This window comes from Eleutherodactylus coqui, chromosome 13, assembly GCF_035609145.1.
Source record: "Eleutherodactylus coqui strain aEleCoq1 chromosome 13, aEleCoq1.hap1, whole genome shotgun sequence".
NCBI lineage: Eukaryota > Metazoa > Chordata > Amphibia > Anura > Eleutherodactylidae > Eleutherodactylus > Eleutherodactylus coqui.
The window spans coordinates 80,043,371-80,067,102 of record NC_089849.1 but is presented as its reverse complement, the minus strand read 5'-3'; the positions used below and the strand labels follow the sequence as shown (position 1 = coordinate 80,067,102).

The 23,732-nt window shown below is 42.0% G+C and overlaps 1 protein-coding gene across 1 annotated transcript in view; it reads left to right on the top strand.

Moving 5' to 3' along the window:
- The first annotated feature begins 5,605 nt into the window (after nucleotides 1–5,605).
- CA10 (carbonic anhydrase 10) overlaps nucleotides 5,606–23,732 on the top strand; it is a 272,025-nt gene continuing 253,898 nt past the window's right edge. The window contains exons 1-2 of the mRNA XM_066585859.1: nucleotides 5,606–5,682; nucleotides 6,192–6,675. Coding sequence (XP_066441956.1) covers nucleotides 6,615–6,675 — 61 coding nt within the window. The 5' untranslated portion in view covers nucleotides 5,606–5,682; nucleotides 6,192–6,614. The remainder of the gene's footprint in view (nucleotides 5,683–6,191; nucleotides 6,676–23,732) is intronic.

The following is a 23,732-nucleotide window of genomic DNA, read 5'->3' as shown; positions in this document are numbered from 1 at the left end:
GTGCAAAAACAATGTGTCTATTAGAACCAATGGTTTCCTATTGAAGCGTTCACGTGAACAATTTTTAGACAGGCAGAATAGTCGCACCTGCAAAATATAGAACATGCGTGGCTACAATGTCAGCATCTAAGGTGCATGCTGCAAGAAAAGATAGGACCTGACCTGACCTATCTTTGATGCGTTTTGTGCAGAAGTTTCCATTGACTCCTATGGAGCTGGATTAACATGCAGTACAGACCGCGGATCCTGTGAACAAGAAAATTATGTGCAAATCTAGATCGCACCTTTAGCTTCATTTACGCAATTTTTTCACGTGCGAGCGGCTATTTGTGCGCAAAAAAAATGCTCCTCTAAACCGAGGCCTTAAACAAACTGTCTGCTAAACTCATGAATACCAGATGCCTCAATTGGATATTCATGTGTTAATAAGAAGAACATTGAGCATTCAAAATACTAAATATAGTACAAACACATAATAAAAATGTCAGATCCGTTAACAGCGCTTATTTCCCAGTGGTGTTCACACTTCCCATGTTGGTAAAACAGTAAATTATAAAGAATATACAGTATGCTGCAAAGATGCCAGACTTCATTTGTTTCTTCTGTATTGTAAAAGTCTGAGATTAGATGTACAGTACATGGCTGTGATCTCCCAGAAACAGCACCTCTGTTGTCCACAGGCAGTGTATGGTACTGCAGGCCCCTTCATTTGAGTGGAGTCATAATATCACACTGTCCAAGAGTAACGATGTTTTTTGAAGAAAGCCACCATGTTTTTGGATCTTATACAACCTCTTTAATCAAAATTGTGGCCTCGTTTTAAAGGGGAACTGATTTTCAGACAACGTATGTTCATCTACTATCTTATGTTAGTCTACAAGCTTATGTTAGCTGTTTGTGTTTTAATGATTGCATTAATAATGTTGTTGCTTTACCACTGTAATCTCATTTAAAGTAGCTCCCACTAGGGGTCTCCATTCCAGCTTCTCTGCAATTCACTCTCTGTATCAGGTACAGAGTTTCTATAGTAACAAGGGCACATGGATGCTTCCTTGGCAATGGGGTAGGAGGAGCTATGTCCTCTTGGCACTCCCATGTACTCAGAGACTGCAGGCTGACAGATCTGCAGACACTGTGATAATTATCGCCGCAATCTCTGCCTTCCCTGGGGAAGGGTATGTGTGTACACACAATATATTAGGATTACTCACCATTTGGCCAGAATTCCTGAATTGTGTTGGGACAGCAGAGAAAAGGGGAACACCACCTAAAAATCAACTTACAGACATTAATCAGGGTGCAAACAGCAGCGAATTAGAAAAACTTGGTATATTTTTTTAAAACTGTGGTACGCTTTAATCTTGCCTTTGCTATCAATTTCTACTGATCTCGGGACCACAGCTATAGGGGTGTATGAGGTGCTTGTTAATACATATGTGTTAATACAGTCAGCAGATCCATATGTGCACATGATGTACTGTATGCATTGTGTTCTTAACCATTTATGAATATCATATATGATTTTGTGGGGACAAGCAAAAGCGAAAAAAAATGCACTGCCAATGATATGTGTGAAGACATCATGTTTCAGGGATATCGGGCTAGTATTTTATACCTATCAGAGTGTGTCTCCTCCTACAGGTAGAGTGACGCCAAAAAATCTATGTATTACGCCTTCATAAAATAGCAAATCTGTTCCTAATCAAACTGCTATTTTATATTTTATGTTTTCGTATCTGATATGTTTTAGGCCAATTTTCAGATGATTACCATAATATGGCTGCGCTTCAATCAGCCCTTCAATCAGTTGATCATTGGAGATCCTGAGCAGCAGAACCCTACTGATCAGATATTGATGGCCTATCTTAAGAAGAATTTTTCAAAGGCCAGAAAACCTCTTTAATCTCTGAGGCCTCATACGCATTGCTGTTAAAGGGCTATTCCAGCCTATTTTCAACTAATGAACTATCCTCTGGACAAGTCATTAGTAGTTTATGAACAGGGGTGCACTGCTCAGGGTCCCCGTTCATCAGATAATCATCCAGCCCACAGTCAGTGCAGTGGGGCCCACGTGTCATCATCAGGATCACCAGCTTCACACCCACTGAAATCAAGGAGGTGGTAGGCTTCTATTGCACTTCCTGCTCCTTGACATGGATTAAAAGGACAGGACATCTGGTCCTGTCCATAACAGCAGCAGGAAGTATGATAGAAGCATGGCACTCCCATTGATTTTAATGAGCATGAAGCTCTCACTTTCGTTGATGAAGAGGTCTGGCCCCACTGCACTGACAGTTGACCGGACAATCAACTGATGGATGAGGATCCCAAGCGGTGGACCCTCATCCACCAACTATAGGATAGGTTGTCACTCTCTTATAGCAGTAAAACAATGGAAGCAATGTCAATTCTAGATCAGTTGTGTGCCGAAAATCAATGATACCTAACGGACCCCAGTGACCATAATGGGTCCATCAAGTTTCCGATACAGTGTCCAGCTGCGCTACTTTTTCTAGTAATTCAGCAGGATTGGCGATAGAAGGTTTAAACAGTACTTCTGCCGTAGATGAGAATGAGGCAATATATAATGACAAAAGCTACCTATCCAGGAGCAAAGGGTGCATTCACACGAACGTTTATCGGCTCGGTTTTCACGCCGAGCCGATATACGTCATCCTCATGTGCAGGGGGGGGGGGGGAGGATGGAAGAGCCAGGAGCAGGAACTGAGCTCCCGCCCCCTCTCTGCCTCCTCTCCGCCCCTCTGCACTATTTGCAATGGGGAGAGGTGGGATGGGGGTGGGGCTAATTCACTGAACTTAGCCCCGCCCCCACCCCACCTCCTTTCATTGCAAATAGCACAGAGGGGCGGAGAGGAGGCAGAGAGGGGGCGGGAGCTCAGTTCCTGCTCCTGGCTTTTCCACCCCACCCCCCCCCCTGCACATGAGGACGACGTATATCGGCTCGGCGTGAAAACCGAGCCGATATACCTTCGTGTGAATGCACCCAATGGTTGTACTTATTTGATAACAAACAATGCATTTGAAATAGATCAAAGAATAATGAAAATAGAAATAAATATAATTTTAATAGGAAAAGTGCAATATTATTATCATCCTTGTCATAACACAGCTAAAGCTATATTATATTATTTATTATTACACTGTTGAAATAATATTGATACATAGTTGCTTCTATGCTTATCAGCCATACAACAAGGCATTAAGAAAACTGATATTTCCCCAGTAAGTTAGACAATTTAGACAACTTAGACAAAGGCAATTGGTAGCACCTGGTTTTATACATTTCTCTCTCTCTCTGCCCTTCCAGTGGAATTATCTGTGTGATCAAATCATTGTCTGAAGAACCTGTAACTAAATAGATTAATGTGGTAGAAATAAAATTATTAGCCTGGAGGCTAGCAAGCTGCACGGTTACTGTGGTATCAAGAATAATGTCACTATTACACGCAGAAATGTAAATAGCAGTAAACAAGGCGCATCCACTGCCAGGGGGGTAAATGCTTTCTTCCCAATCATTGTGGGATCCATCCTTACAGGTAAATCACTGGAGTGTGGCATTGGATTAATGTGCTCCGTTGTATCCAGGGGAAGGATGGTCTTCGAACTCCAACATCTCTCATGTGCCAGCAAGTCTTCTGAAAAGGGAAATCTGAGGAGTGCAAGTTGGAAAATAGTGACCAAGAGGTGATGAGGCAGGAAACTTGTGTAGAGAGCATAATCTGAATTCACTCACTGGAAGCAATGACTGCAGCAGCACAGTGTGTTAGTAATTGTGCAGAGCATGCTAGCAGCTGCAGGGAGATGCTTAGTGCTGCTTATGGTAGATGAAGTAGAGTGCAGTACATGTTAGTGATTGGAGGACAGCATGGAGGAAGAACAAGAAAGAGTATTATAGATGATGGCCAGTGCAGAGCATGTTAGTAACTGGAAAGCATTATAGCTGAGGTCATGTGCAAGACACTATAGATTTTTCTAATGGGATGCAGAGCATGTTAGTGACTAGAGAGGAGAGCGATGTAGGCACCAAAGATAATTGACAGTGGAAAGCATGTCAGTGACTGGATAAGGGAGGCCCAATACAGAGCAGCATAGAGGGTGAACAGAGCATGATAATGAGTACACAGTAGCACAGATGAATTACTGTACATTACAGAACATTTTAGTAAATGACAAAAAGCATGCATACAATACAGAAATGTAGGGAATACACAGGGGAATAGACCTAGCGGAGTGCAGAGATAAAGATAAAAGTGCAGTGTAAAAGGGCGTACTGGAGCTGGAGTGTCGTAAATATCCATATAGTGCTCAGCAGAATAAAGTGTGGTACATATCAGCCTAGATGTAGTGCAGAGCATTTTAGTGAAAGGCAAAAAACCCTCCACAAATATAGTACAGTAAAGAAAATGTTAGTAAATACGGAGCAGCTAAGAGGAAGTACGGCTATGGTGCAACCTGTGCAGTATGAAGAGCAGCATAGATGAAGTGTAGTGCAGAGCATATTAGTAGCCACAGACTAGTACACAGCATCTTAGTGAATCCAGAGTAAAGCAAATGCTGAGATGAAGTATATCTCACATAGGTGAAGCAAAGTGCAGAGCATTTTACCAGCAGTAGATAAAGTATAGAGGATTTCAGCACAAAGTCCAATGCAGAGCATTTTAGTTGCTGCAGAACAGTACACAGCTTTTTAGTCCATGCAGAGCAATGTAAGTGCATAGGATTTTAGTATCAGCAGATGAAGTACAGATATAGTGCAGTATTAAAAGCAGCATAGATGAAGTGTAGTGCAGAGCATTGTTTGAACTGCAGAACAGTATATACAACATTTTAGGGAATGAAGAGCAGTGCATTTTAGCAGCTGCAGATGAAGTGTCTCAGCATAGATCGAGTACCTTACAGTGCAGAGTATGTTAGCAGCAGCAGATAAAGTACAATGCATCTCAGCACAAAGTGCAAAGCAGAGCAATTAGTAGCTTTTTAGTCAATGCAAAGCAAAAATACAGAGGATATGAGCAGCAGCGATAAAGGACAAGGCATTTTAACATCGATGGGGTACAGCACAGAGCATTTAATAGCCTGAGATCATATCCATCGCATCTCAGCACAGACGAAGTACAATGCAGAGCAACAGCCAATATACAATGCATCTCGGCACAAAGTGCAAAGCAGAGCATTTAGTAGCTGCAGAACAGTAGATTACATTGTAGTCAATTCAGAGCAAGGTAATAAAAAAGTGCAGAGGATTTTAGAAGCAGACAGAGTGCAGAGCATTTTACCGAGCAGCAGAGGGGCACTGTCCTCTTGTGGCATGCCAGGATGCCCACTACAGAGTCACTGGGCACCTCGCAGGTCGTTCCTGAAAGCAGCGCTGGACTAAGATTTGCACTGCGCCAATTAAAACTCCCGGAGCCGTGACCGGCGGCGCCCCCTACCTGCAGCAGATGACAGCGCACCCTCCCAATGTGATGACAGGCGCGCATGAGCGGCAACTCTCCCCGTTAATCTCCTCGGTGTGCTGATGTGCGAATCTGGAGCACACTGCCCTCACATCCTCCAGCTACACCGATATCCCCCCGGTAGAGTCCTCCGGCAGCCCCCCGCCCCCTGCTACTGCGGGCATAGAGCAGCGTCAGGAGGCAGCAGCAGCACTCGGGATCTTTGGTAAGTTCTGTTCCATTCATTAGATAGAGCAGAAGATCTGTGCGCTGGGCATGATCCAGACAGGCTGATCTCCACACTCTGCAGGGGGGGCAAAGAACTCCTAACTACCCCATAGTCCTGGAGTAAAGTAGTAGCACATTAACCCCTGAGCTCCCTATCCTATGGCATTAGATGTATGCTCAGTGTATTGGTGCCATTATTTGCCTGCAAGTCTGTAATCCACTGTAGTGATATGTACATAGGGATGGGGAGTAAATGGGAGAGCACCTGAATTCTTTAGGATGGACCATACGAGCAGTGCTTGCTGACTATTGAGAGGAGTAAGTGGTGTCTGAGCGCCCCCTGCAGCCCATGCTAGGAGAGACAGTCTGCAGAAATGAAAAAGCATTCACTACTATCTGCAGCAGTCAGTCACATAGCATCACACTGATGTTATATTCTTTTTTCTATTTGCCTTGCAAAATATCTTCCTATCTCTTCCATCCATATTATTTTCTCTTTTGCTGCAGGAAGGAATAAAAACTATTCCAGGATGTCCACAGGAACTACATTGTACGGATAAACTAAAAGCTTAATGTCCATCCTTGGGGAATGACTACATGGATAATGATCTTGCTGGTCAACTAGTAATTTAGCTCTATTTTACGCCTATCTCTCTAGAAGATCTGGCTCTGGAGATTACCTTTATTTGTTTCTGCTCTGGCTTTTTCTTCTTTTTTTCTTGTCTTGAGTGTTGTTTCTTATTATTGCCATTTCCTTTTCGCTTACATGGGGAGAACGGAATCAAGTTAAGATCCTTGGCTGGATTTTTTTGGACATGTGTAAACATATTTGGAAAATACCTTCAGGCAAAGAGGGACCATTGCTGAAACGTTGGGAAGTGTTGTATTGATCGTTCCTCTGAGTGATGCAGGTGGTATGAAAATCATAGAATGGAAATTGTTTGGGAGGTGTTTTTTTTCCTTCAAGCAAATTTCATCGTTTGCATGTCAGGTATGGGCACAATCTTTTTTTTTTTCATATTCTGTTACCTTATCGCAGACCGTCTCCGCATCCTAATACTTTATACAGCCCTTCCCTGTAGCAATACACTTGTTAAATGGATGAGAACAGTATATGGCAGTTAAATGATCATATTCCAAGCCCCAGATTCAGGCGAAGGGATGATCATTCGGGGAATTGTGTAAGTAGATACCCTGGGCAGCCTAAATATACCTTGTGCTATTAAGGTATTTGGTTGTGAATATATGGACCATTATAGGGGGATATGTCCTAATGTTAAAAGTCATGCAACTTAGCAGTAGGAGAAATAATTATTAACCCTTTCACATGAAAAGAAAGAGATCGATACTTAATATCTAATTTATGCTGTCCATGACCGAAAAGTTTCAAAAGGTATCTAATAGAAAGATAGATAGAGCCTTATGATCCAAATTACAATTATGTAACATCATACAGTGATCAATCACAAGATGCAATATTCCTCTGTGATTGTGCATGATAATTGCCATTCCGTTTTATGTGCATTTGTTTTGAAAGCTCTACAATGTTTCAATGGAATTCACTGACTCAGTTTCAGGTTCATTTGTTAGTGGATACTTAATATCCAGCTCCCACCCAGGAGATGCACAAAATTGTAGGGTCTCCATGGCAAGAATTAGACTACAACTCCCAGGATTCCAATGGTGGGAGTTAATAAATGGATTGGATTAACAAGCACCAAATTGTTGGATTTGTTCCAAGACTGGGGATGAGTGGTATTAGAGATTTTAGTTATTTCAACTGAGCTTCATTGCCAAAGGGGATCTAACTGCATTGAATTGTACATGGTGTGCTTTCATAAAGAGAGTGGATTAAGAGAGCTTTAGCTGATATGGTGTGCATTGTGAAGCAATTTTGGGAAATTCTAATATATATACAGTATGTACTCAAAGATCTGAACTCAATGAAGAAAAAGTATTATTTTTTCATTTATACTTTTTTTTTTTTTTTTCATTAATTCTGTTTTTTATTGTACATTTTTCAATGCAAGGCTCACTTTAGAATATTATAGATGTAATAGCCTTCTTATAGAGCATATCTGATGCACTATATGGCTTGCTGATTGTTATGCAGCTTTCAATCACTCCTCCATTGTCACTTACTTAATCCCCGATAGGGACCTTTCAAACAGGATGCAATGTTCTGCAACAGCATTGAGGAATATCCTCCCGCAGAATATGCAGAACCCAAATTTGCACTGCTAACGTGCGGATTTTGGTGCTGAATTGAAAATAGCAGAATTCTGTTGGCAATTCTGCATCAAAATCCAGTTAGCAGAGCCGGTTTTTGTGCGAAATTCAAGGATGACATATTCCACAATGCTATTGCGGAATATTGTGTCCCGTATGAAAGGTCCCATACACTCTGTCATTTGCTCACTGACACACTGTCACGACAAAGGGGAAGACTTGTACAGTGCACTCTGTGTAAAAACACTGCCTTCCACTTCTAAGGTCAATGGATACATATGTTATGCAATGCACTGGTATGATTATGGCCCATCTGTGCATTCAATATGGGATTTTTCAGCACAGTATCAATGAGGCATCTTCAGGAAGCATCATTTATTTTCATGGCTGAGCTAAATGCAATTTATCTAGTTTGTTCTTTCATTGTAATTATTTTACTGGAATTCTGAATATCGTCATAAGAAAGAAACAATTTCTTGACTTGTGAACTTTTAGCATATTATTTCGGTATTTCTTATTATCATGGTCAAACGCATCATATGCTTCCAGATGTAAGATCTAGTAATGAATGGCATTCATTACTGTACTCATAGTCATAACCACAATTATATGTCCCTTTCATATTGGTATGTCTGTGTAAGAGTTTCTTCACACGAGCGTATGCGCAAATGCGCACACTTTAGCGCAACGTATTTGTGCTATGAAAGACTAATTTGCGCTCGGGTCTGCGCAGTTTACTGTCGTTTTTTGCACTCGCACGGCCAGTTTACATGTGTGCAACACATCCCCGCCCTGATTTAAAAAGATATTTAGCCTAATGAGGTCCAGATGTGTTCTTTTTTTCATGGAATTGCGTATTTCCGCACTTCCCGTAGACTTCTATGGGGACCTTAGGTGGACAAATGCGCCGAAAAATAGAGCATGTCCTATTTTTTTCACATGTAAGAAATGCTTGTGTAAAAACGGAAATGTGTACAAACCCAATAATATCAATGGGTTCTTTTTTTCTGCATATTGCATGCGCAAATTTGCTTATGTGAAGGAGCCCTAAGGGCATATTTACATTTTCTAATTTCCCCAGATTTTTGCCACATTTTTCATAAAAGATAATTGGAAACGTTTTTGTAATTTTTTTCAAAAAGAAGAAAGAAAAACTGTCAAAATCACGTGAACCATAGTTATGGAAATTTTGTAGTTCTCTTCAATTGGATATGTAATAAATGTCTAATAAGTGGGACCTATGTACCTCTTCTGAGGAGGAGGAAGTGCTAGCATACTCCCTTTCTGTTAAAGTGCACATTATAGTCAAATTCAAACTTTTTGTTTTCAAAATTTCCTGCCAGTTTAGATGGTTTCACATCTGCATTGGAACCTCCGGTCGGAGTTCAGTCGCAGATCCGGCACAAAATACCAGAAGAAAAAGTACTGCATAAGCCGTACAGCTGAGCGGAAAGCGAATGGAGCCCATTATAGTCAATGGGGTCTGATCTGCGCTGTTCGGTTGTCATAAAGGAAACCAGAACCCTCAACCAGATGTGAAACCACCTGTTCCCTCGCCTGCTCTTCAAAATTGTACAAACCCTCACTTGATCACGTCTTCTATCTCCTTGGCTTGGTAGATAGGCAGAATATTCTGGTAAATAAAGAAGATGGAACTTCCTTCTTCGTTATTTGCATATTACCCAGAGGAGCATGCATGGCCTTATAAGTCTCCTTCTAGGTGCTCTCCTTAAGGAGAGACAATACCCCTCCCGAATATTCTGGTGACTCTTATGAACATAAGTGTTTGAGATAAGGCATTGCCGCTTAGCGATTTTCCTCTTTAGTACTGGAGGCTCCATCGCAGATTCTGGACAAAACACCGGACTGAGTAGCGCTACATGCAGTGCTTTTTCTTCTGGTAAGATGCCGGGCAGTGGAGCGTAAATCGAATGGACCTCATTAACCCTTTCCAATCCACTGTCTGACGTCTAAAGACATTCTGACTGAAGGCTGTACAGCTCCAATGTCGGAAGACGTCCAACAAGGTATTCTTACTGTAGATTACTGGCTGCTCTGTTGTCAGAGGCCTCTCCAGCATGTCCTATACCGCAGTACTGGCTCTAGCCAGCAGATTGCGCCATTGTATAATGGCAGAAAGAGAAAGACCCCTAGGAAACCCCTGAAACCAAAATTGGATTGCAAAGGGTTAAAGTCAATAGGGTCCATTCAGGACTGTTCGTTTCTGTCACTAGATTGACCCGTTTGGCCAGGAAATTCCCTTCTGCCACTTCCTGAATGGAGCAGGAAAATGGAACCCTCATCTTAGGCTGCTGTCGCTTCTGTGTTAGGACTCAGTTCGGGGATCCCTTCTGCCTGCTCCGTTTTTGGAGAAGAGAAACTGATTTCAATGGAGTCTCGAAAAAACAGAAAGCAAACAAAAAGGCTTTAGTTTGCTTCTATTCCTCCAGGTTTTCAATTTTTGGGACGGGAGGAAAGCGCACTCTGCAGCGTTATTTTTTCGTCCAAAAAAATGACGGAATGGACTTAAATGGAAGACTTTAAAAATACGCCGCCGACTAGTTTGCATCAAAATTCGCATGTTTTACTTCAAGATTTTGCTGTGTATTTGCCATATACCGGTAATTGCTGCGGATTGGCAAAAGGTGAATTCTGCATCAATTATATGGTAAATCCACATCAAAATACTTCTATAAGACATGCAAAGTTTGGTGCAGTTTTGTATGTGGCATAGTTTTAAGGGTAGAGTCACGTATGACAATCTACAGAAGATATCCAGAAAATTTGGTGCAGTTTGTGCTGTTTTTTTTAGTATGAATATCCCACAGATTGTAAAAAAGATGAAATATATGTTGAAAATCCAGAACACAAATTGACTTGCTGCGATTTTAAAATCCACATCTCAAGTCCATTTATGCAACAGATTCTTACCGCAGTGTATGAATGTAACTTCTTTAAAGGGGTTATCCAGGAAGCGGCCGCCGAGATACAGCGGGTTTAGAGCTGCTCCGACTCTGTGTAGCTGCCGGCGCTCGTAATTGTAAGCGCAACTCTCATTGAAATCAACAAAGATGCGCCAATTCAAATGGCTAATTAGTCCAAAGAGTTCTTTTTCAGGTGGAAATACCCAGCATATCACACATCTCCGCGTAGATTGGGCACCCCTCATTGACTTCTATGGGGACCTTTGGTGCGCAAATGTGCAGAAAAATAGAGCATGCTGCATTTTTGTTTGAGCGACTGAAATGCACAGAAAAATATGTGCATGTGAATGAATGAACCCATTGAAATCAATGGATTATATTCTTTGTGTATTGTGCGCATACATTTTGCACGCACAAACACGTCCATGTAAATCTAGCCTAAGGCCTGTGTTCCATGGGCATATTTGGCATTCACAATTCAGTTACATAAAAAATATGCAAAATGTGATTGTTCCGAGCAAGAGAAACCAAGTAATCTTATAGGAATGATACCTTTTAATGGCTAACAAAAATACATGATGCTATAGCGCGCTTTCGAACCTCTCAGCGTTCTTCCTCAGGCATGATGAAATAGATCCGAAGAGGCATGCATATATATACACACATACTTATGACAAGGCACAGACATGGATGTGATTAATTTTTATAATATATTTATAATATATTTTAGAATGCCACAACAGGATTACTAGAGAAATAAATACATACTTAAATAGTCTACTGATAAAGATGTGGAGGTTTAATGGTCCCTGAATTAGTGTTAGGGGGTCACCAGGGCAGCAGTGCTATCATACCTACAGGATTACTTGGTTTCTCTTGCTGGGAACCATTACATTTTGCTCTGCTGGCTAACACAGGACCAAAATGTTTTCATTAAAAAATATGCAGTATGCTCTATTTTCCTGTGTATTTGCACAGAGAAATAACTCATTAAACTAATTGGCTGGAAGCATCGGTGTGTGCTTTTTTGTGCGCACAATTGCACTCAACTTGCATGCGTAAAAAGTGCAGCCAAAAATGCTGATGTGCACATAAAAACACAACGCCCATTCATCAAAAACATAGCGCAAAATTGCGTACAAATACACGCTCGTGTGAATATACGCTACAGGCCTAAGGGAATACAGACCCGAAATATGCTCATCTAAACTAGCCACTACTTATCGATAACCATTATCTCTATTCATTTTAAGCTTTGACTTTAGTAAATATTATTACAGGGTCCTCACAACAAATGGGAAGAGTTTCTTGAAAAATAAACTGAGATGCTTTCCTGCACTGACTGGGGATTTAGTCATATGATAAATAGAGATGTTTCACTGTAAAACCAACTGGGAATGGTTTAATTAATTATCAGGGAATCCATTCATGTAGGAACAAGACATTCGTTCAGGTTGAGATAAGGATGGTTTCCCAGTAAGCATTTCCCCACATAAAGGAAGAATTCATGTACGTTAGCTAGAAGATACGTCTACATGTAATGAAATGGTCATGGTCACTGGAAATTGTTTCATATTAGAACTTATAAGTGTTTCAATTTTTTTTATCTGTCGACAGTTCTATGAAAAAAGACTTAAAACAAATTGTGAAACGATTAATATTTTTCAATTTTTGTTCATTATCACCATGAATGATATAGCGCTATTATATTCTGTTGTATATTCATAAGGTATACAATACAGAGGTGAAACGCAATACATATACAATTGCAGCCACAAATAGCATAATGCAGACAGAAGGCAGAAGTTGCAAGATATAGTGGGTTCCAGTTTCTTGCTTTGTTTGGGGAGCAGGAAAGGTGAATCCCCACGGCCGAATGGCTCCATCTCAGGAGCGAACCGAACATCATTGAACAAATCCCACTGACTATAATGGAGTCTGTTCGATTTCGGCCCAGCTTTTGAACGAAAGAAAAAGCACTGTATGTAGAGTTTTTTCTACCAGTATTTTGAGACGAAACTGTGACGGAAGCGGCAGGAGAGAATCCTGTCTTGTGAGCATAGAAACAAGAGGTCATAGGAAATGTTATCAGCTTATCAGTGATTAAACCAAGAACCAGATTGTATCTTCACTATGGGTGCGTTTACAGGGAGTAAGAAATCATTCACCCGAGCGAACAAGCAAACAATGTCACAGTTTGTTCATTCGCTCTCGTGGGTGTTTAGTTTAAACACACAAATAAATTGTTTTGTTTTTTTAACAAGATATTTCAGTCGTTCAGCTCACGGCTCCAGTAAATGAAAACGGCTGGACAATCAGTGTTTAAACTGAACATTTAGCCAACGAGCCAACAGTGATTTTTATGCTCACATGAAATGAACGATGATCGAACAAATTATAGTTCATTATTCTATCTTTGGCTCTGCAAACACTAAACTGTGATAGCTAGGATTTGGATAAGAAAGAGTTAACGCAAGTAAGATATTGGGTGTTGTAAAAAGGAGGGCAGAAGTATGCCTATTTTAGGGCAGGAGATGAGACAGCAATTGTAGGGTTCAAGAGTATGCTGCACCTGTCTAATTCTGTAGTGAAATGTAACCAATCAGTTTGTTTTTGGATAATGAAAGAATGTCTTTGTGTGGATTGTATAACAGAGTGTGTTTCCTTTTGTTGGTTCAGTCTTGGGAAGCGATTCCACTGAACACATATGCATCGATATAATTAAAGAAGCTAAATTTTCTGAAGAATCCGCCTTGGTGTCTTTGAATCCCACTTCAAAATGTTTATTGTTCAAATTTAAACAATCCTGCAATTTTTTTTGGAACGATAATCGTTTAGTATATTAGCACCCTGGTGAGAGGAATATCTGGTCTAAGGACCGAAAGAACAGTTTAAAGGGGTTCTGTCATTAGAAAAAAAAGCAAGACTTACCTGTTCCTCCCCAGGTAGTCTTCTTACCGCATCTTCTCCTCCCCGATATTCTCCTTGATTCTCCAGTCCCCTAGGTCATGGCATCTTCAACCGGCCGGATCCTCTTCTTTCTGTGACGTTACATACATTCTTGGTAGTCTCCTTCCTGCAGGTCAATGTATGCTACATCACTAGTGACGTAGCATTCACTGCCTAAAAGGGAACTCTGAATCCTATGCTGGGTTATTGCCACAACTGCGCATGCACGCTGTTTCGCAGCAATAGTATATGAACACTTGCGGTGAGACAGTGCACATGCGCATTCTCAGCAATGGCCCGGCATAGGATTCACCATTCCCTGCTAGGCAGTGAACGCTATACTGCTAGTGACATAGCATACACTGACATGCAAAGAGAAGAATGCTGAGAGTGGACGCTACAGAACAGGAAGAAGAGGATCCTGCCGGCTTGAGGTGAGGTAGCCCGGGGGACTGGAAGAGCCAAGGGAAGATCAGGCAGGAGAAGAGAGAGTTCCAGAAGAGCAGTATGTGAGAAGTCCTGGGGTTGCCCAAAACCAAATGTAGAAATCGAAAAGAGAATGGGTCAAGAGATATGACCTTCACGTACTCCAGCAAAAATAAAGTTAAGAAATAAAACAGTGTGGGAGTGTGACACACTGAAACTGGAACTTGATTGACCAAAGTAAATCCAAAAAAGCACAAGGTGTTGGATACCCGAAAAGAAGAGGGTGCACAGAAACAGTGAGGACAGACCTGAAAGGGAGAAACAAAGATTAGTGAATTTTGTGTTCAGTAGAGCACTAGTAACATTACTGTGAACATTAGGTGGAATCCAGACTGTAGCATCAATTACCAAACAAGAAAAGGGACAGCTAGAGACTTCAATCATTGGTTGTTTAGGAAGCTTGGAAGAGAACATGAAACATAAGATGTGGCAGTAGCTGGAGAGGGTTGAGGTATCTGGGGAGGGTTTAAAATATGGAAGATATATTGTATTTGAATGTGAAAAAATAGAGTAGAAAGAGAGAGCCTAAAAAATGAATTTAGGGCAGGGAGGAAAGATGAGCAGAGATCATGAATGAGATGGAAAGAAATAGGATGAAGATGGCATGGTATTGAGGTGGCATCTGGAATTACATTTTTGGTTATGCTTTTGCTCCTATGAGAAGCCACATGTTTAGTATTTTATGATACAGGCAGTGGCATAACTATAGGGGTTTGCAACAGTCGCAATTGTGAACAGGCCCCAAAGCCAGGGGAACCAAAGGCACCCCTCGTCACAGTGACAGGCTGCTGTCTATGGGCCCCAAAAACCCTTACACCAAGGAATAACTTCATTGCTAGCACAGCTGCTGACACAGGATGGTAGAGCTGTATGTATACCTTAACTCCTCCACTCATGACAGTGCTGTGCATATACCTTAGCTCCACCCCTTCCTGTCTCCTCTGGAGTGTTGCAGAAAGCAAGAAAAGTGATAAGGAATTGAGGCATACATGCAGCCCTGCCATCCTGTGTCAGCACTTGTAATGAAGTCACTCCCTGTCGCATTGAGTTTCAGGGCCCAGTGGCTGTGGAGGGCACAGATGGGGCATAGGACTATAGTTACACTGGGGAAGAGAGAGGGACACAATTTTTTGTTGGGTCATAATTACTTTGCGTGGGGCTTCAGAGGGTGTATGGTTATGCTGGGGAGGTGGTTTCAGAAGGCCATAATTACACCAGAAGGGGGGCCATAGAGGACCAAAATTACACTGTGAGGGGTTCACAAAGACTGCACAGTTACTTTTTAATGGTAGGTCACAGAGGTTGTACAATTACTTTTCGTGTGGGGAGAATTCACAGCAAGGTACTACTAGTTTGTGGGGAAGGTCACAATTATTTTCTGATTGGCCACAGTTGGGCCTTATTACTTTGGGGGAGAGCCATGGGAGTATGGAAGTATTACATTTTGGGAGGCACAAAGGAGGCATGTCTTAGGATGGGCAGTATGGGGGATTTATTACTTTGGGAGGCACAAAAGGGGACACTAGTACTGTGTGGGTCACAAAGGTGTCACTTAAAGGGAAATCGGGGGTAGCGTCAGGAAAGAAATAGTGTTCAAAGATGAGTTGTCTAAGAAAGGAGTCTTCATGGTGGTCTGAGTCCAGATAGAGATGCAAGGAGAAAGCTATAACTGGAGAACACGTCTCTGTGTAGAACTGGTATCCATGTAATAACTGCATTACTTATAGGTATGCCAGAACCTATCCTCTATATCTAAGCCTACTGTGTCCACCACATTATAAAAGCTACCTTATTGGCATTCTCATATCATTTTTGGGGTGCAGGGGGGAACATATGTCTTAAAGACTCTAGCAACACCCCCAGCGCCTAGTGCTGCACCGATGGGTCAATTAAGAGACCCAACTATGCAAATCAAAGATCTGGGTGGATCACAGCCCATAGGTCTTTAGTTACACCCCTACATACAGGACCTCTGTGACAACACAATGTAGTGTCATTAGCCTTTGCAATTTATGAAGTGTTACACAACTTTTCATCAATATTAAAGATTCTAGCATTGCATTCTTGAAGCAGGACGCTTCGAATGAACAGCGCTATAATGGGGGTGCAATAAATGTTAACCACTGTTATGCTGGAAAGATGAATATTTGCATTGTGATATATGTTGTGTCCACGGCTACAATCTATGGTCGCCTGTAGAGTAGCTCTATAAATATGCTGTATGGGAGAAAGAGAAAACCTCACAAATCAGAGTATGTACAGAATACGTTGTGCCTTATTTTCTAAGATTCATAGAAACAAGGTACAAACACATCTTAATATAACTGAGCTGCACTCTATTTGCCTTTCAATAGACAAGCTCCAACTGTATACAGAACAGCTTGTTCCATAGTAATCTGCAGTCATGGCCTGATTATACATTTGGTTTGGGTGTGATAGTTTTTTTTTTTCCATCTGGAATTATGGCAATAGCTTTTTTTCTGACAAACATCTCCTCTATTTCTTGCATTGCCAATTTCTTTGCAAATGGATATGTCTTTTCATCACAGATGACAGCACTCATTTGATCATTGTGAAGAATATTTTTCTTGAGAATAAGTATAAAAAAAAAAGAGACGTACTTTTTTATAGTTCCTTATTTAGACAGAATTTATACACACGTCATAACCTCATTGTTCGGCGATTACTCATGAAATAGCACTCAGATTGCTATGAAACACCAAGAGCTTTGCAGAAATGAGAACTAAATTGTGTCTTATTCATATTTTATGGTAAATTTTGAAATAACATGTACTGACAAGAAAATGGACTTTATGGTAGCCATATTGCAGGCACTTTCCTGCCATTTCGTCGCTCTCAGCGGACTGACAGCTAACGATAACAATCTAGGAGTACAGAGAGCTGGGATTTGTATCAGGAAGGGAGAAGCAAAGCATCTATTGCTGTACTGTCTATAGACCTCACTAAGTAGATGCCTGTGTAGTTGTATAGAGAGGAGAACATAGAGGAGATGAAGCCATTCTCCACTGCTGTTTCATGGCACTACATCCCTATCCTGCAAGAAAAGTTTCAACCTTGTCTGTGCCCTTCCCATAATTGGTAGGAAAGAAGGGCCATGTGTCCTTTGAGGTACAGCCACCATCTTGTATTTGGATACATTGTAGTGCTTGGTAGTTAGATGGTGGTTATTTGAGCTACCCTAGGGTGCTCATAGGTCATATACCACTGTCTTGGGTGTCTCTATGGTATATAAGAGTTACCAGGATGGTGAGCGGTCTGCAAACCATGTCCTATGAGGAACGGTTAAAGGATCTGGGAATGTTTAGCTTGCAAAAAGGAACTTAGCAGGTCAGGCTGAAAGAAAACAATGTCCATCTAGTTCAGCCTGTTTCCACCCCCCACCCCTTGTTGATCCAGAGGAAGGCAAAAAAAACCAATGAAGCAAAAACCAATTTAGCCCATTTGGGAGTCAGAATGGCTCCCATAATGGCAGTCAGAATAATCCCTGGATCAACATTTTGATAGTTCCTACCTGTCTCCAAGACCCGGATCAACAACCCCACTGGTTATTTAATGTCTATATCCTGTAATATCCTTCCGCTTTAGAAACACATCTAGTCCCCTCTTAAACTCCTCTATGGATTTTGCCATTACCACGTCCTCAGGCAGAAAGTTCCACAGTCTCACTGCTCTTACAGTAAAGAACCCTTTTCTGTGTTGGCGATGAAACCTACTTTCTTGTAGACGTAGAGGATGCCCTCTTGTTACTGATGCAGTCCTGGGAACAAATAGATCATGGGAGAGATCCTTGTACTGTCCCCTAATGTATTAATACATAGTTATTTGATCGCCCCTTAGCCGTCTTTTTTCCTGGGTAAATAATCCCAATTTTGATAGTCTCCCTGGGTATTCCAGTCCCCTCATTCCGTTGATTAATTTAGTTGCCCTTCTTTGAACCCCCCCCAAGCACTGTAACATCTTTCCTGAGCACCGGTGTCCAGAACTGTATACAGTATTCCATGTGAGGCCTGACAAGTGCCTTATATTTTGGAAACATAGTGGAAGGAAGGCTGAGAGGAGACTTAATAGCGGTCTACAAATATCTGAAGGGCTGTCACAGTGCAGAGGGGTCAGCCCTATTCTCATTTGCACAAGGATTAACTAGAAGCAATGGGATGAAACTGCAAGGGAAGAGACACAAAGTAGACATTAGGTAGTGAGAGTGATCAATGAGTGGAACAGGTTGCCACAGGAGGTGGTGAGTTCTCCTTCAATAGAAGTCTTCAGAGGCTGGACAGACATCTGTCTGGGATTATTTAGTGATTTTGCATTGAGCAGGGGGTTAGACCAGATGACCCTGAAGGTCCTTCCAACTCTACCATTCTATGAGATGCAGGTGCCTTGAAAAAAATTGCATTTATTTATTTATGAGCATTTTTTTTGCTGTTTTTCATATTCTGAAGCATTTACTCTTTTCACAGTTTGTCATGGAAACAGTACAACTCAGTACAGCTTCTAAGCTTAAAAAATTATATGTATTTAATATACTTAAAGGGGTTATCCAATATTAGGCCGGCTTCACATGAACATAAGCGAAATTGCACACACATCGTTTAAGCGTTATGAACGAGGCATTTTTGCGCATGCGTCAGCATACTTCACTGTATGTTTTCTGCCTGCAGTACACAAACACACACCAATTCAAATGGCTAATTTGCCTAATGAGTGAACAAAATGCAGGTGTGAGCAGTTCAGTAGAAATCAACGGGCTTTTGGAACCGTGAATTACATGCGTAATGTGCAGACCACATAGGCCGTGTGAATGAGCCCTTGGGGAGGGTGATAATATGTTCGCTTAGGCCTCTTTTGATGCATCCTGTGATCATTTCGGCTTTAGCTGCAGCTGCCTGGTGTTGGTTGGTTGCTGAGTTAGTTTGGTTATCCAACAAGTCTCTTTGCATATCAACTTTGTCAACTTTAGCATTTAATATGTAACGAATATGAAAGCTGTAAAACAAACTCTATTAAACGTCTTTTTCCAAGTCTGTAACTTCTCTAATTGCTCTGTCCTGTTAGGCCGGGCTCACACGAGTGGAATTTCATTGCGTATTGCGCACATAATATGCGGTGAATGGAGCCAATGAAAGTACATTGATTTTCATCAATCCATTTACACTTGCATACATTCATTACGTATAATAGGTGAGTAAAATAGAACGCAGTATGTTTTATTTACCTGTGTATTAGGGCGCCCACCCACTGGCGATTTTTTTTTCTTTGCGTTTTGCGTTTTTTCTCAAGAGCAATTAGAATTGAATGTACTCCTGTCCACTGGCGTTTTTTTTGCGTTGCGTTGCGTTTTTAACATAGGAACTGTCAGTTGCATATGTGTCCTTATTTTTCTCCTAATGCACCCATGAAAGTCAATGGAAATTAATGGAAAAGCCGCGAAAACGTGGCAAAAAACGCCGCGAAAAACGCGCGTAAAACGCTGCGTTTTTCACGCACGAAAATCGCAAACGCCAGTGGGTGGGCGCCCTGACGCACGATAGAGGCCTATTATTCTCTATAGGTGCATATGAAAATGCTGTATACACAATTACATTACGTTTGTGTGGCATTTTATATGCCTGTTGCTAGGAAACAAAACAAGGAAAGTGGGAAAAAAAAGAAGAAACCAGCAAGCCAGTGAATAACTGCGTGTATGAGTTACGCTGTCATGCACAGGCATACGCGATCACAATCGTGGTGATACCAGCTCCACACTCTGATAAAAGACTATGATTTATACACAGCGTTTTACCATACGGTCGTGTGAGCCCGAATTATAGTAATTCTTTGTGTAGTAACTAATAGACACACAACTGTGTATCATCTGCAAATGTTAAAGCCTAAGGGCGCCTTCATACGGGCGTATTTGCACGCAGAGAATAAAGCCAATTGAATTCAATTGGTTAATTCATATTTCCATAATTTGCGCGCACATTTCGGTTGCCCAAAAAAAGGGGCAAGCTCTACTTTTCTGCACATTTGCGCACTAAAGATCCCCATCGAAGTCAATGGGGGTTGCATAAATGCTCACGCAATACGCAGAGAGATGAGTAGTACACTGCGTAATTCCACTGAAAAAGGAAACATCTGGAACTCATTAGCCATTTCAAGCGGTGCGTCTTGTTTGCCGTTAGCAAATGAACATGCCCTGCGGGCGTAAAAATTCAGTAAAATATGCCGAAATGGGCACAAAAAAAGCATTGTGCGTTCCACAAAAACACAGTGCTGAGGCTCGCGCAAATGCGCATACCTTCGTGTGAAGGAGCCCTTACTCTAGTGGTTCTATTTGTTGTTGACTGTTTTGTAGAGATGAGCGAGCATACTCGCTAAGGACAATTGCTCGATCGAGCATTGTCCTTAGCGAGTATCTCCCCGCTACGGGAGCAAAGGTTCGGGTGCCGGCGCGGGTGACAGGTGAGTTGCGGCAGTGAGCAGGGGGTAGCGGAGGGGAGAGAGGGAGAGAGAGATCTCCCCGCTCTCCCCCGTCGCTCCCCACCCGCCACCGGCAACCGAATCTTTGCTCCCGAGCGGGCAGGTACCCGCTAAGGGCAATGCTCGATCGAGCAATTGCCCTTAGCGAGTATGCTCGCTCATCTCTACTGTTTTGTACTAGTTGTCATTGTGTATTTGAATGACCTCATGTGATTGGATTATAGCAGATGTCACTAGTTTCCACCATTTGTAATCTAATTCTGCGTCTTTTTACTGTGAATGGCCCAATGAAGGTGTTGGTACAACCCTATAATGTATTGCCTAATAAAGTAATTCTCTCCACGCCGGCGTCCCATCATCCTCTTTCTGCACTATCGATATCCCTTGTTTGCTCAGTTCTGTTACTCTTTAGGCATCTAATAAATATCTAGAAAATAACAGTATTATCTCAGTAACTGTTATAGCCCACAGTTACGGCGTACTGGACACCATCAGGAAATGGAGCCAAGATGACATTACGGTGTTGGCCTTGTTCCATGTGACAGCGCGTTCGGCATATGTGACCTTTCATTTAGCGCTTGGTGCCCATGAATGCTTTCCTCCTGCCACTGCAGAAGGCTTCTGTTGTATCGTCTGTCGAAAATCCTTCAATAGGTTCAGTGTATAATGTGCCCTTCTTCACAGGTGATACAGCATCTCCTGTGATGTGTGGATTGATTGGCCTACAGAGAGATGTTTCCCATAGCCGTCCAATCAGCCATAATGCAAGAGTATTTATTCAGGGTCCGCCTCTACAAGTGCGTCGGTTATTGTCCTAATTGAGGTGTTTGGTGAGTCAGCGGACTCCTGTCAGCTAAGTACCTGTGGCTATTTATTGTGTGTGGGGCTTATTTACTTCTACTGTGTTATACATATTGCTCTTTTCTTCTACATTAAACATCTCCCCAATCCTCCATCTAGGGACAGACTAGGTCCCCTAAGTTCCTGGTGCGGTACCGTTCTGCTTCTAGGCAGGGTTTGCCACACCAAAGCTAGGCAGAGATAGCGTTCCCATCCCTGTATTTCTATTACCACTATTTGCCCTTTCCTGTGTTCCCTGCATTTTGGTGATATAATGCATGTCTCTATTGGTCCATTGCTGACATTAATTAGGTCTTGGTCTGACATGTTGGTGACATGTTGGTGTATACCTGCGCCTTGCATGATCGTAACGCCCACTATTTACTGTTTCATTACCATATCTAAAACTATTTACAACTACTTTGGAATAATTTTTATTATATTTAATTCAAATTTTAATTTCCTGGTTTAGTTTGTGTAAGTAGGTCCTAATTTGTAATGATATAATATTCATTAGCAGTTTTATTTTAGATTCGAGCCTGTGAAATGTCTCAAATTCTCAGTTGCATCTGTCGATCTCTCTGTCTCTATAGTATATGTGACACTACGTTTCTGTGTAGGATGACAGGTACAGAGATTGGCCCAGGAAATCCAATTCTTTGCCTAAGGCTTGTTGACCTAGCATCTTGGCATTCTTCACAGACAGTTCTTTCTACATCTTTAAAGAAATTGCTTCAGACATGTCCATTAAGCTTAAAAATAGCTATCATGAACACATTCCTGTCACCAAAGAATCCCCACCCTCTATTAACAAAAAAGGAGTCTTCTATAAACCAGCAAATTGTCTAAATCTGAAGTAATAACTTAAAAATAAATCAGTCTAAAGAGACTATTGCTAACAATGCAAATCAAGCAGTTTCAAGCTTGCATGGGGTACTGGAAGAGGGCTCCAAAGTGGTGTAGAACACCAAAAATGTAGATGGCTGGAGGGTTCAGCTGGTGGTCTAGGATATGCATTAGGAGAGAGTGGCATATTTATTTGACCTGCCTATCATAGTATATGACTAAAGGTGACTCGAAGGCATATTGCATATTCCATAGCAGATAAGTTGTGCATTAGTATTTGTAAACATGAGTTTTATGAAATTTAAAAGGAATCTGTCACCTACTTTTAGCCCTATAAGTTGAGCATATGGGCTAAAAGTAGGTGACTTGCTGAGTCCAGGGATGTTAGTATTATATTAACCTCCCCCATTATTCTCCCCAGTGGCTGCTCTGGAAGCTGACACTCAACGCATTGAGCAACACTGTAAGGGCTCAGTCACACGGGCGCATCCGGGCGCCGATGTGCCCGTCTTCCTGCACGAAGAAGGCTACCGCACTGCAGGTGCGGACGACTCTCCGCAGCGCCGGAAGAAAGAACACATGACCGGCAATTGAGCCGGTCGTCCATACTTGCAGTGCGGCCATCTTATCCTGCAGGAAGACGGGCGCATCGGCGCCCGGATGCGCCTGTGTGACTGAGCCCTAAGAGGTTTAACCATTCTAATTTTATAATGGGCGGATTACCTAGCAGCACTGTTCAAAACCTTTATGTGGTTCTGCTTGGGCTTTTTCTTAGCCCCCTTCACAGGATCCTATGCATATTTGCATGCACTGCTTATCTGCAGAATAACATTGCTCAGCACTGAGCCAATCAGGGGGCAGGTCTGACTCACACCCCCTTCACACCCACTGCAGGCCGGCCGCGCGGAACTCCGGCTGCCGGGAGCGCGGAACTCCGGCTGCCGGGAGCAGGTGAGTATGTATATATTTTTTATTTTAACACTTTTCTGGATGAATTGCAGGGAAGGGCTTATATATTTAAGCCCTTCCCGACAATTCATCCCGCGCACGCCGGCAGCCCATTGCTTTCAATGGAGTCGGCTGTATTGCCGGCTCCATTGAATTCAATGGGCAAACATCGTTCTTCTCTGCCACAGCTGTTACAGCTGTGGCAGAGAAGAATGATTTGTCTTCTATATGTTCTCAATGGGGTCGGTGCTGCTGCCGCCGGCCCCATTGAGCGCATATAGTGAAGAGAACAGGAATCGCAGATCGCAGATAGGTGCGATCTGCGAGTTCTGTTCTATAATTT